Source organism: Crocodylus siamensis, chromosome 1 (assembly GCF_052110815.1).
Source record: "Crocodylus siamensis isolate JL-2025a chromosome 1, ASM5211081v1, whole genome shotgun sequence".
Taxonomy (NCBI): Eukaryota; Metazoa; Chordata; order Crocodylia; family Crocodylidae; genus Crocodylus; species Crocodylus siamensis.
In genome coordinates, this window is record NC_143395.1 from 229,480,555 (window position 1) to 229,493,737 (window position 13,183).

The 13,183-nt window shown below is 43.0% G+C and overlaps 1 protein-coding gene across 2 annotated transcripts in view; it reads left to right on the forward strand.

Annotated features, from left to right (window-relative positions):
* The window catches only part of NSUN3 (NOP2/Sun RNA methyltransferase 3), a 34,923-nt gene extending 25,995 nt beyond the window's left edge, over nt 1-8,928 (forward strand). For both annotated transcript variants that reach the window (XM_090058815.1, XM_090058806.1), the window contains one exon: nt 8,244-8,928. In XM_090058815.1, the coding sequence (XP_089914941.1) occupies nt 8,244-8,505 (262 nt within the window). In that variant the 3' untranslated portion in view covers nt 8,506-8,928. The remainder of the gene's footprint in view (nt 1-8,243) is intronic.
* The last annotated feature ends 4,255 nt before the right edge of the window (nt 8,929-13,183 follow it).

The following is a 13,183-nucleotide window of genomic DNA, read 5'->3' on the forward strand; positions in this document are numbered from 1 at the left end:
TAGTTTCAAACCAACCATAATAAAGAGTGATTTTTGTGAGTAAAGCACTGAACTTGTGTTTTTGGAACCTGTGTTCGGTTTGCAGATGGGTTCTACACTCGTTACCTTGGGCAAATGACTTGATCTTTGTGCCCCAGTTTTAGGTATTAAAAAAGATCTAAGTACTTCCTTTTCCGAGACTCTTTGTACTGTCAATTGTTTGGGGTGTGGGCTGTCTTACTGTTGTGGTCAGCACAGTGTGGTCAGAATATTAGTAGAAGCCTCTAGGCACAACAAATGAAAGTACAGGCTGTCCTTGGACTTAACGACACAATTGGTTCCTGAAAACCGTGTCTTAAGTCAAAATGTTGTAACTTGGAACCAATTTTCTCATAAGAAACAATGTTATAAATGTGGGATTGGTTCCTGAACCAAGGCCCGATACCCTATTTTCACCAAAAATACCCCAGAATTTTGTACTCAATCAATTATAAATGAGTAATATAGCTAAATTAATGTATTTATATTGTAAATAGCAATCACATTGATTTGGAAACTTCTTTGAGGTGACTTTGCTGGACTTTTTGAAAGGCTCTCGGTTGGACTTTTTTAAGGGTTCTTGGCTGGAGTCTTCTCAGAGGTCTTGGCTGCAGGTTTTTCTGGAGTCTTGTCTGCTTTATAAAGAAAGTGTCTAAGGAAGTTTGGACAGATGTTCTCCAGGGAGATGGGTGGTACAGCAAACTGTTCACTGTCTTGGTGTGGCATCAGATCAAGCACTGTTAAGTCGAAACTGAGGTCAGAAAGTTTGAAACAGGGTGTCAGGTTATAAACGTTGTAACTCGAAATGTAAATCGAGGACTGCCTGTAATACATATTTAGAGACAAGTCCTCCTTAAACCACTGAACAAAGTGCAACTGTTTGTCAGTGTTTTCCCTTCATTTTCCCTGTCTTTCCTCTTTTTTTGCATAGCAGCAGAGAACTGTAGGTATGGCATTACCCCGAATATCAGCATTCCCTTCAGTCCTTTTAATCATATTGGTTAAGATACCATATATAATCCTATTTGCACTCTTTTTACATAATCCTCCCAGATGTCTGTGGGAGGGACTGCCTACCAGTGCACTGCATTCACAAATTCTTTTGTTTTCAGAGTATTTATCCAAATAGAAGTTGTTTTAGACCAAGCAATAATGTTTACCAGCGCATAGGGGTTTTCCTTTAAATTTTGCTTAGCATTATAGTATTTGTATTATATGCGAACTTGCCCCCACCCAAGCAAAAGTTCATAGTTTAACTGTGCAGTGCTGCTTCCCTCAAAATGCTGATCTGTAGTGTCAGATAATAGTCTAATTCTAAGGAGACATTTTACCACACAGTCATCTAGATTAGAAAGCCATGCTGCCAACTGAGCCCTAACAAACTAATTTTAGAAGGATAAACTACAAGTGCTGGGATGAAAACCATGAAGAACAAGCATCCAACAAAGGCATTAAAAAAAAAAAAACCAAGGAAAAAAAAACTTGATCTGGTTTGTTCTAAAAAAAGAATGTTATTTAACTTACAGCACTTCTCTGAAAGAGTCTAAAAAGCATCAGGGATTTGTGGTTGGCTGCCTGTTTTGATTTTTAGTCATTTGGCTTTAACTTATCTGCTTGCCCTTTGTTTGGTGATTTGGCTAGCCAGTAGCAGCTTTACTCCTGCCCACACCTCATTTACTTTTGCCAGCTGATAAAACCTCTGTTTGTAGAGACATACAGGCAGGTGGAGAGAAGCTGGAGAGGAAAAGGAATGTGATGAGGGAGGGGGCAGAAAAGTTATAGGGTGTGATTTGGTCCAACATTAGTACTTTCCTTATTTTCTTGCTGAGAGCTGTGTGGAGAAAAGAAAGTTTGGAAGTTAACTACCCAGACTTCTCTTGGTGATGCACTAGAATAAACCACAGCAAGCAATACATTTTTTAATTCAGAAAGATTAGTGGAGAGAAGAGAGTGAGGTGAGTGGATTCTAAATGTGAAGAATCACTTGGGTAACTACACCAAAATACGTTACTTGCTAAAACAGTTGTTACCCAAGTGCCGCCTGAACTTTGCTCCGTTAGAGCTTCCCTTTCTTTACAGGGTGTTTGGAACTGATTTACTCTGAGCCCCCTTTTGGGTTTGGATAGAAATTGCCTTTATTGAGTGTTTCCATATACATGGGGGAACATTTCCCCCCTCATCCCCCCCTGTGTTGAAGTGCCCAAAGTTTTCTTCCAAGCTTGCTTTCCTTCCCATACATATTCTGATTCTGGGTTGGCACTGCTGATCCGCTAATAATCACTACACTGAACAACTCTTTCTGGTTACCAGCTGTGGAATTTAACCTGCCATTTTAGTAATCCTTTTGAACAAAACACTCGGCTTAATACTGTTTTATAATTACTCTTCCAAGATATAAACATGACTTGGCACACTCTGTTTGGAAAAAAACAATGCCAAAAATATGTCTTGATTCTTCCAAATATTGAAGATGTTATTTAAAAAAAAAAAAAATCTTCCCCACTGTAATCTATTTTTTGAAATGCTATACAACACTTGTTCCTATTTGTATTAAACATCTTATGAATTCTTTGAATTTATTGTCCCATGAGTGTAACCTGTCCTATTACATCTTAGATGCAAAACCTGGTTTTGCAAGTTTCGTGCAAGAGAGACCTATAAGGAACACAAATGGCGCAGAAAGCAATTATATTTTTTGTGGGATTGCCCCCCTGAAACACTCTACAGCCATGCCATGGCACACCTGCATGGATACAGAGCGCTTTTTAAGTGGCCAGTTGCATGAAAAATTAACCATTATCACATGAGGTTTCAGATGAAGGCACTCTACTTCAGAGCACCTCAGGGAACGTGCGTTTCCTAGGTTTAATTTGTTGCACAATCCCCGGGGCTATCAGGGGGGAAAGGAAGGAGGACGCTAACAGCAGTGAGCTGCCAGCTGGGGTTTGCCCGCCATAGCTGGAGGGGCCAGGTGGATCAGACCCCCCGCACTCCTCATGATCTCCCCCAACCCCCACCCTTCCAGCTCAGGCCAGGCAAACCTCAGCCAACAGCTTGCTGCTGCTGGCTTCCCCCTTCTCCACCCCACCACTTTTCTGCTAACAGCCCCAGCGCTGGGGGCTCCTTGGCTAGAGAGAGGAGCTGCTCCTCAGTTGGCTGCTTGCCTGCAGGCAGGCCTGATCCACTCGACCCCGAGACCCAACAAGCAAGCGTCTTTCGGGTCAGGGAGGCACTCAAACTCATGGCGCTTTATGTAAACTGTCATGAGTTAGAGCAGAGGCTGGAATATCTTTAACGCCCTACGGTGCCAGCACTGATGGCGTTCTTCACTGAGTTCCTAGGTCAGCAGACATCAGTGTCTCTGCAGGTGACATCTTCCAGAAGAGAAAGAGAACTGGAGCTCAGTTCCTTCCCTCCACCCCCTTTTTTTTAATACGCATGTGCTCAGGTATAACAATGCTGAGCAACAGCACTGAATGAGGTCTTTACATTGCTCTCTTCTGTGTTACCAGCTTCAAGTTTCTCTCATCCTTAAATCTTTTTTGTTTAGGTCATTTTTAGCTGTGACCACTTAGTGCATTCTCCAGCTTCCTTTTGTTTAGTTTTGTTATTTGCCTTATACATACACTTTTCAGGTCTTTTTTGATGCTTGGCCCAACTGTCGCAATGGTCTTTCTTAAATCTTCTGTAACAATGGCTAAGCACAGGTGTTAAAAAATATATATAAATAAATGTGCTTTACCAGAAGTAGAAGTGAATTACTTCTACCTGACTCCACAGTATCTCTCTAGATTGGGTGCTTCAGTGGGGTTTTAAATAAAAACGCCAAGGAAGCCCCACTAAAGCTCCCAATCTATACAGACCTCATGCAAGCTAGGTCCACCTAACACAATGTCTCTTGGCATGTGCTGGGCTCAGTGCAGAAGTGTGCAGAATTTTAAAGTAAAGCACTGTTTTTTTAACATCTGCAACAGCCAATGTTATTTCCCATCCTAGTTGCTTTCTGTCTCATCACTTATTTTCTGCAGTCTTGAAATTCAGTATTCTCTTCTTCCAGCTCACTTCTTCTGTCAACATCTTTTGTTCACTGGTTTCTCTTACGCTTAAGCATTCCAACCCCTTCAAACTATATCAGTGTGACACATGTCTTGCATCTGCTCCTTGCTTGTTTTGTAGCATTTTTCATTTTTTTTTGTCAGTCATTGTCATAATTCCAACTCTTCCTATTAATTCTTTCAGGTATGCACATTTTTCCACTTGTTCTAGTTTTTTGTCTCTAATTCTGATCTCTGCCTCTGCATCTGTTCTGCCAGTAGCTATAATTTTTGTCTTCCCTGTCCCAGTCTTCAGTCAGTCAAAATTTTCTGATTTCCTGTTCTTTTTTTTAGTTATTTTCTGTATATCCTCCTTGGTCAGTGCTTTGGAGTTAATCTGATCTTCAAATCTTCTTTGTATTTCCTACACGTCACAGTGCTTTTTGTTCCATGTTTCAGTTTTGGAATCGTCACTGCTTCTCAATTGACCTGACCACTTGCACCTATCAAAATTCCGTGGTACATTTACAAATGCTGGGGTGTTTACCTTGGCACGTGTGTCCTATTCCAAGTTGAGTGACTACATTGCAATTCCTGAGACTCCATTGTCCTTTTTTAAGCAGGAGAGGGGTTCTTTAGTAATCTCTGATTGACCTTATGCACACTTGAGTATTTGTCCCATTTCAGCCCCAGGAAGCAACTGAAGTGATGCATTTACATAATACTTCATAAATTAGTCTGTGGAGCTTTCAGGGTGGAAATGGCTAGAGGAGATGATCAAGCAAAATTGTTTTAACCAGCCATTAGTTTAACCAGCCAGAATACCTTTACCTAAAGGTTACCTTTGCTTTCAACTCCTTTAAGCATTTTAGTAATGCCAGGTTTAAAGCATGCTGTTAAAAATAGATTGATTTGTGCCATATTTTTTCTATATTCGCATAGCACTTAGGCTGTGGCAGTTAAATATGCCATACATATGTCATTTCAACACTCTAATGTAGTACATTTTACCCCATATAGTAAGACAGAACGTTGCTTTAAGGAAGGTAAACAGCTCCCATTTCTTAGGTTTGGTCACTGAGTTGTGTAACTTAGGGAGTACATATAATTACTTTGTTTTTTATTTTAAAAATGCACATGTATGTATTAATGATTTTAATTTTCAGGCAATTAGATAAGTTTGATTACATTTTTTAAAAGTTGCTGTTCAAGCAATCCGATCCTGTAACTATTAAATGCATGAAAAAGCTGTAGGTTTGGATCTTAAATATGTGTTGTTATTAAATACGTAAGTTTTTCATCCACAGTAGGGACATTGCAAGGGGAGGCAACAGGGGTATAGCTTGCAAGTGAAGCGACGAGTTTGGTTTGCAGAAATGTTTACAAAACTTCACACCTAATCGTTTCATCCTGGTTATTGCAATCACTGGTTCCTTTTTCTTTCCTTTAAAAAAGGGTATTTGAGCCCCCAAATGACCCACTAAATATTTACTCAACAAATCTGCTGTGATGTTAACTAGTTTGCGTATGTAGCTGCAACACTTCCACATGCAAATTAGACATTTGCCTCTTCCTGATCATATTTGAAAACCAGGATCCTTAGGCTAAGTAAGTACAGCCAGTCAAAAACCCTGAAGTTGAACCAATTCAGTCGTCTCAGGTTAGTCTAAACCGGGGTGGGCAATTATTTTGGCTGGAGGGCCGCTTACTGAGGCTTGGCAAGCTGTTGAGAGCTGCATGGGTAGCCCCACCCCTTGACAGATGCCCCACGCCTTGGCTGCCATCTTGGGACCACAAATCCCACCCCCTAACTCCTAACATTTGCCACCAGAAGTGCCTCCCCTTGTCCCCACAAGTACTCCTTTTGGCAAGGGGGTTTGCCATCTTGGAACCAGAAAAATACCAAATCATATTCTAAAAATCAAACATCTACTACAACATTCATTAATTTGGTTTCAAAAAATATTTTTGTCCTGATTTACATGTGTTTGTGTAGTGTACATAGAGGTGATTGTATAATAGTTTAAAATGAAGTCTTACTTTTGTATATTGTGGGGGGGAGTGTGGGAGGTGTGGGTGGGTATTGGTTTGTGGGGGGTTATGGGTGTTTGAGTATGTGCGTATGATGGGTGTGGCGGAGGGTATGAGTAGGATTTTTCAGGGAGCTGGATAGGTGTGAGTGTGTGTATGTGGGGTGGGGGAGTGTGTGTGTGTTTGGGGATATATGGGGTGTGGGTGGGTATGGAGTTTGTGGGGGACTGTGTGTGTAGGGAGGGTAGCTGGGGAGGGTTTTGGCATGTGTGGAGGGGGATGGTATCTGGGGTGTACATATGTGGTGTGGGTGCCCACAGTCCGTCACCAGTGGCAGCAGCATGCTGTGATGCCTCAGGGCCCATGGCAGGTGGAGCTCCTACCAGCACTTCTGCCAGCCTGGGCTCAGCACTCCTGCCGCCCCTCACCCTGGGGCCCTGTGCTTCTGCCTACCCAGTCACTGCCACTTTCCACCCCCCAGCCCGCTGGCTGCTCCAGCACTACGCGGTTCCTGGTTGCACAGCAATGCAGCCAGGAACTATGTGGTGCCAGTGGCCAGTGGGGGTGGGGAGAAACGGCAGGGGCAGGTGAGAAAGTGGGGAAATGGCGGATGCAGCAGCAGTGGGGGGAGGGGGAGGCGGGTGGCAGCGGTCTGGAGCACAGGGCCCATTCTGGTCCCCTGGGGCCAGGGCCCAGGGCAGGGCAGCAGGAGCACGGGGCATGGGCTGGCAGGGGCTCTGTGGGGCTGGGCCCAGATGTGCCAGCAAGGAGAGGGGCAGAGCCAGCCCAAGCCCCGTGCTGCTGCTGCCTTACTCTGGGTCCCCACCAGCCCTGACCCTGTGCTTCCATCCAACTGTCACTGCGCTTTTGCCCACTGCCACTCCCCGCCTGTCTGCAACTGCCATTTCCCCGCTTTACCACCCACCACTGCCGGTTCTCCCCACCCCTTTGACCACCTGCTGGCCACTCCGGCACTACATGGTTTCTGGCTGCATTGCCAGACCACAGGATGCAACAGGAACCAGCCCAGCTCCAAAGACTAGGATGATCACCTGTGGTCCTCCCCTTACCCCTGTCCATTTTTAGATGAGGTGCACGAGGGCAGGGGAACAGCACCAGGGTCCCCAGGCCACAAGTTTCTGCCTAGCAGAGGGGATGCTAGGCAGAGGCTTCTGGTTGGGGGCTAGGTGGGAGGGGGGGGCTGGACAGGCCTTGCTGCTGTGACTGCTGGGTCCTGCTGCCCCTAGGTTCTGCCATCAGCTCCCTTGGGGTCCTGCTGCTGCTGGTGCCTTGTCATTTTGGACAAGGAGCAAGGGGCAGATAATAATTAATTTTCTAAATTTTTTAGGGGCCCTGTGGGCCAGATGGAATGGCTTGGCAGGCTGGACTCAGCCCAAGAGCCAGATTTTTGCCTGCCCCTGGTCTAAGTGTATAGATTTGAACCAGTAAGCAAGTGAATAAACAGTCACTTTTGATTCCAGAAATGCAGCCATATGCCTGCAGTGGCTCAGGCTAGGGGGTTGCTAGAGCATTCCTCCCTGCTTGGCTGTAGTAGACAGCTTGGACCAAAGCTAAACTACCTGCCCTGTGAGGTAGGGTTTGCAGGGGAGGTTCAAAGCATTGTGGCATGGTGATAGGATTGTGAGTTAAGTTGAATCTGAGCAGATCTTGGACAGAATTTCAGTAAACTGATTTAAAATAAATTAGTGAAACCTGATGCTGCATCCATCCACGTTTATCTTAAACTGGATTTGACCATTGTGATGGCAGTCTCCATTCACTGAACTTCTGCTGTGTTACATATTTGAACTGATTTCTTATCACTTATACTGGCTAATATGTAATTTCTGTCCTTAGCTGTAGAGTCCTGTTTAAACGTTAGTACAATAATGATTATAAAGGTTACGTGGCATCACAGAGTACATCTACCTTTTCCAAGTTGTGTTATTCCTGGAAAAATATTGCAGGAGAATGGGAAATGCATAAGCAAATATGAAAGCAGAACACATCACAAGTAACTTTCTGAATTCTTCCTAAAATGGTCAGTTTACACCACATGATGAAAGTCTGTTTTCTGCAGTTTGTGTTTTGAATTAACCCAGCCACTTGTTCAGTTGAATATGACTAAGTAACATGAGCCTGTTTTTTGATTGCTTACAGGTCCGCTGTTAAAGCCTTGCGTCCTGGAGGAACACTGGTCTATTCTACATGCACCCTCTCAAAGGCAGAAAACAGTGATGTCACAACCCAAATCCTAAACTCCTGCAGCAATATTCTGCCTGTAGACATAAGAGAAATGGCCAGCAACATTTCCCAGGAGTTCCTTCTTGCCAGCAATGTCCAGCAATATGAACTCTTAGTCCTCCCAGAACGGGGGAAAGCGTGGGGACCAATGTATATAGCTAAACTAAAGAAAACTTAGTGTGTGTGCTTTGTATGAGCCTTTTTGTAAGTCACATTGACAACTTTTTTTAAACACATACGATTGTATGTATATGAACTGTATCAAATGTTAACAAGGCAGCGTGGGCTAAGTAGCTTAGATTTAGAGTTGTGAAAGAATACCCTAGACATTCTGAAATGTGAAATTTGAGATTTAATTGGGGAATGAGCCAATACTCAGATATGGTCTGAGCTGCAACTGGTTCTGTCCAGCAGAGACTGCTGGAATTATGTGAGGTCTTACAAGGTGGTTGCAAGACTTTGTTTTATGAGGTATAATTGTAAAATGGAGTCCTTTCTTAAGTGTTTCCTAAAGTACTATAGTTGATAGGATTTCTTCCTTTTCCCCTGAACCCCGCCCTTTAAATGCAACACATTTTCAAAATAAATTGCTATGAAAAATGCTCTGCATAAGAATTGCTGGCTTGAATGACCATTTCCTAAGCATCTCAACTTTAGCGGGTTTTTTATTATTTCCAAATATGCCTACATAGCTCTGATTATCTATAAGAGCTCATTTGTATGCAGAACCTGGCTTTTTAAGCAGGGGCTATTCTAAGCTCCAGCAAAACAGGTTTCTTATTTGCCAAGTTGTTTACTGGTAAGAACTGTCTTCTATTTACTGCAAAGGTCAGCAACTACATTGACATGAGCTTTCTTCTCTCTCTTTTTTTGCAGATTATCAAAATATAAATTGAAAGGGTAAATTATGTTGAAAAGCCCTTAAAACAGTAGATTTGCAGACATGTGTTTAGCTTTGACATTAAGTTTGTGGAATAATACATCTATTGAGCAAGCTACAGAGCAAGGACTCGAAACAAAACCTAAATGATTAATAACTGCATTGTATTCAGAGAGTTTTGTTACATAATTGCGGTCATAATGAGCAATACAGACGATCCTGAGAAACGGCTTATTCACTGGGTCATGAAATATGAGAATTGGTGATGTCATAGCTGTAGTGTACAAGGAAAGAAAATTCCAATGAGATCATATAGTAATGTTGATGTGCCAAAGCTCCAGCTCTGTCAGGTGCTCTCCTATTCCACATCCATATACACAGGATGCCATCTTCTGTAGTGGGGACATGGCCCTCTTCCTTGGATCTCTCAGGTTCACTGGCAGAAGCAGACACTGACAGCCCTCATCCCCCTCCTTTACCTGTGGCAGGTTAAGGTGGTTTTGATATCTTGCAGCATACCTTGTAGCTGCACGACAGGGTTGATGGCATAGTTTTAAGAATGGGTTAAACCAGGACTTATATGGGATGCCTTGAGCAGGGGATTGGACTAGTTGACCTCTAGAGGTCCTTTTCAACCGTGTTTTTCCAAGATTCTATGATTCTAATCCAGCCCTTTTGACAATTCTGATTATAAAGGGTCAGAGGCAAGTTGCTGTTTAAAAATTACTTTAAAATACTATTTAGGCCTCTGACACCATTGAACCCATTAGTTGCTGTGAGCTTATTCACAATCTTTCCATTTTTAAGTGGGTTTTTTTCTTTCCAATTTTGCAATCTGAAAAGGCCCCCACAAACAGGGGAGATCAAGTGATTATTCTGGGAGAAGACTAGAACTGGAAAATGGAGAAAAAGCATCCCCAAATCATTTAGTAATTGTGAAGTGCCAGCTGTTGGAGTAGCAGGTAAAAATCAGATTTTCTCTGAAAAAATAATTTGTTCTGCTTAGTTTCTTACTGGTGTTATTCTGCTGGTTACTGACAATGCCAACTTCTTGTCTCATCTGCTCTGTCAGTTTTATAAACTACCCGTCAAATGCTTTAGTTTTGCCTGTACTGCACATGGTGGCTGCTTGGAACTTTACAATACCAGCAGGAATAGATTCAGGCCTTGCTGCTCAAAAGGCCAGCATTTGAGCTAAAGAACATCTTGGTTAACAGTACAAAGCATATGACAATTTGTGCAGTTCTGATTTCTATCTAGTGTAGGGTAATATACATCCAGCAGCCAGTTCAATATTCTGTATTATACCACTGGGTTTTTGTAGCTGTTTCATAGTGTGGGCTATGCTGCAATACAGAGATTTGTCCTGTGGACACTTTTCAGAATTCGCTGACGCCTTTTCTATCGTCTCCTCTGCAATCCCAAAACATTCCTGTGGCAACAAAAGGAATTTATTACATGGAAGAGTAAGTTGTCAGTGTGTTTTTTAACTTTTTTAATGTAATGTAGTGCCCAGGCCATCTCCTTAAAGAGGGAGCTGTGACCTGACCAGCATGGATGCTCATCCTGGCCTCCCACCCTACAGCTGGGCACCCAGGCTGGTCACAGCTGTATTGAAACCTCCAGCGAGGCCTAGCCCTCTGACCATTCATTGGCACTACGGTGGTTGGCTGGGTTCAGTAAAACTTCTACTTCCCCTATATAAAACCCTGACCCAGAACAGGAAGTGGGCAGCAGGGTTCATTTTGACTGCTTTGCTATTCCCCCCACCTTGTGCTCTAGCTCTCCTCTCTGCTCAGTTTCCTGGCTTACTAACGTAGCTTGCTCTCTGTCTGCTCTCTGCCTGATCTCCAGATATCCAACTCAGCTTTTCCTAGGACCTGTACTCAGCTCCATCTCTTCCTGGTTTCTCAAGCCAGCTTAGTCTGATTCAGCTCTCTGCCTGATCCCCCTAGCTTCCTGCCTCAGGATATGCCTAAACTTGTTCTCAGATTGACCTCCTGGCTTGCTGGTGCAGCTTGTCCCTGGAAACTGCTCATTCCTCCCAACCCTGGTTGACACCTCAGTCCCCAAGTGAACCCAGGCCTGGCTGCTTATGACCGAGTATGGCATATAGTAGCTTAAAACTAGGAAGGTCAGCATCATGTATTCAGCCAGTTCTTTATAGGCTGCAATTTAAGACTTCTTACACTAAGAAAATGTTAAATTTTAAAAAAAATTATATACGTGCAAAAAAGCCGCGTGCGTGCACAAGCACACACGCGCACACACACAGTGTTTAAATGTATGAGTCCCTGGATATTGTGTGTATGCTGTCAGTTTTATTTTTTAAATTCATAGTTTTTAATCACAGTTGGAATCTCCAGCGTAAGAATGTTGTACAAGTCTTTCACACCTGCTTCTTAAGATGGAGTCTTGCCTTCAGGCTTTCCTATTGAGGCAGAATGGGATTAATATACCATCATTCCCTACCATGTCCCATTGCCTGAAACAGACTCTCGACTGCCTGCAGTCAAGCTGCCTTGATTCTACTGCTTCTCTAAATTTCTGTTGCTATAGATAGGGTGAGAGCAGTTTGCCCTGAAAACATTCAAGGTTACCTGCCATAGAGCTTATTGACTGCCTTTGCCCAGTGAATTCCCAGCCTTCATGGGCTGAACTTGATGCAGTTCCATAGTCACACATTAGGAAGAAGAAATAATCAATATTGTCTGCTTCAATGGGGAGTTATTTTGAAATAGCCCAAAAGCCATTTGGGTTATGTGGTTTATAACAGCAGGGGAAGAAAAGGCAAATAATAAGGCAAAAATAATACAATTATAAAGACTGCTCTAAAATTAGTCATTTTTTTTATTTAGTCATTTCAAGATATATGTATTAAATTTATAATCTGTGTGTGTGTGTGTGTGTGTGTGATACGCACATGCACACATTCATATTGCTGCTAGTTACTGATCCATAAGTCTGCTGCTAGTTCCAAAGCTCTTTTATATGCATTGAGCAGCAGGCTGCTTGACAACCCTTCATTCATACATTGTAAGGCCAACAAGGTCTTTTATGGTCATGCAGTCCAGTCTCCTGTGTAACCCAGATGATAGCACTTCCTGTGCTGAAAACATTTACAGAATTCATTGCAACAGCTGAGCAACATCTAAATCAATGATTCTCAAGTAGGGTTATGCAGACTTTGAAGGGTGCCGCAGGCCAAGTAGGGTGCCTTGAAATCCATTGACGGGTACTGCAGGGTCTAAGGAGGGAAGCACACATTCCTTCTGCCTGGCCCTGTGTAAGGAAGTAAGCCCTGCAGTAAATTAGTTGTAGAATTGGGGTGTTGCTCTGTTCACAAAAGTTATGGAGGTGCCTTTTGTCAAAAAAGGTTGAGAGCCCCTGATCTGAATGCTAGGGAGCCATTTATACTGCCCAACAAAATAATCTCAGAATCTGTTTCCAGGAAGATTTCACATACAGCATGCATGAGTGAAATAACCTCAGGAGGTTAATTGGACCTCATGGGAGATGAGAATTAGAGGCAGTGGCAATAATTTTTATAGAAGCCAAACAGGTATTTAGCTTTCATTTAATAGGAATTTACTAAGCTATTCATCAGGTAAGTTTGGCTTTGGAGATGAATATAAGTAGTTTGAACTGTTGATGTGTCAGTCTGAACTTGCCAAACCATGGTTTTAGCCCTTCACCCCTCCTTCCCTCACTACTGCATTGGGGTGCTTTTATTGTACACATTAGGTTATGCACAAAGCAGTTCTAGATTGGTGGACAGAAAAGAAACTCTCAGCCTTACATAGTCTCTGAGTTCCCCAGAAGGCAGTCCAGAGGTAGTTTCTAGAGTGGGTGAGTCCTTGGCTCCTGGTACTCTTAAGACCAGGGTTTTGGGTCCATGAACCTTTGCACCCAAGTTTTTTTATGCTTCTGTCAGAGGGCTATCTTCTGGAAAAACTGGAGGGGGACTTCAGTTCTT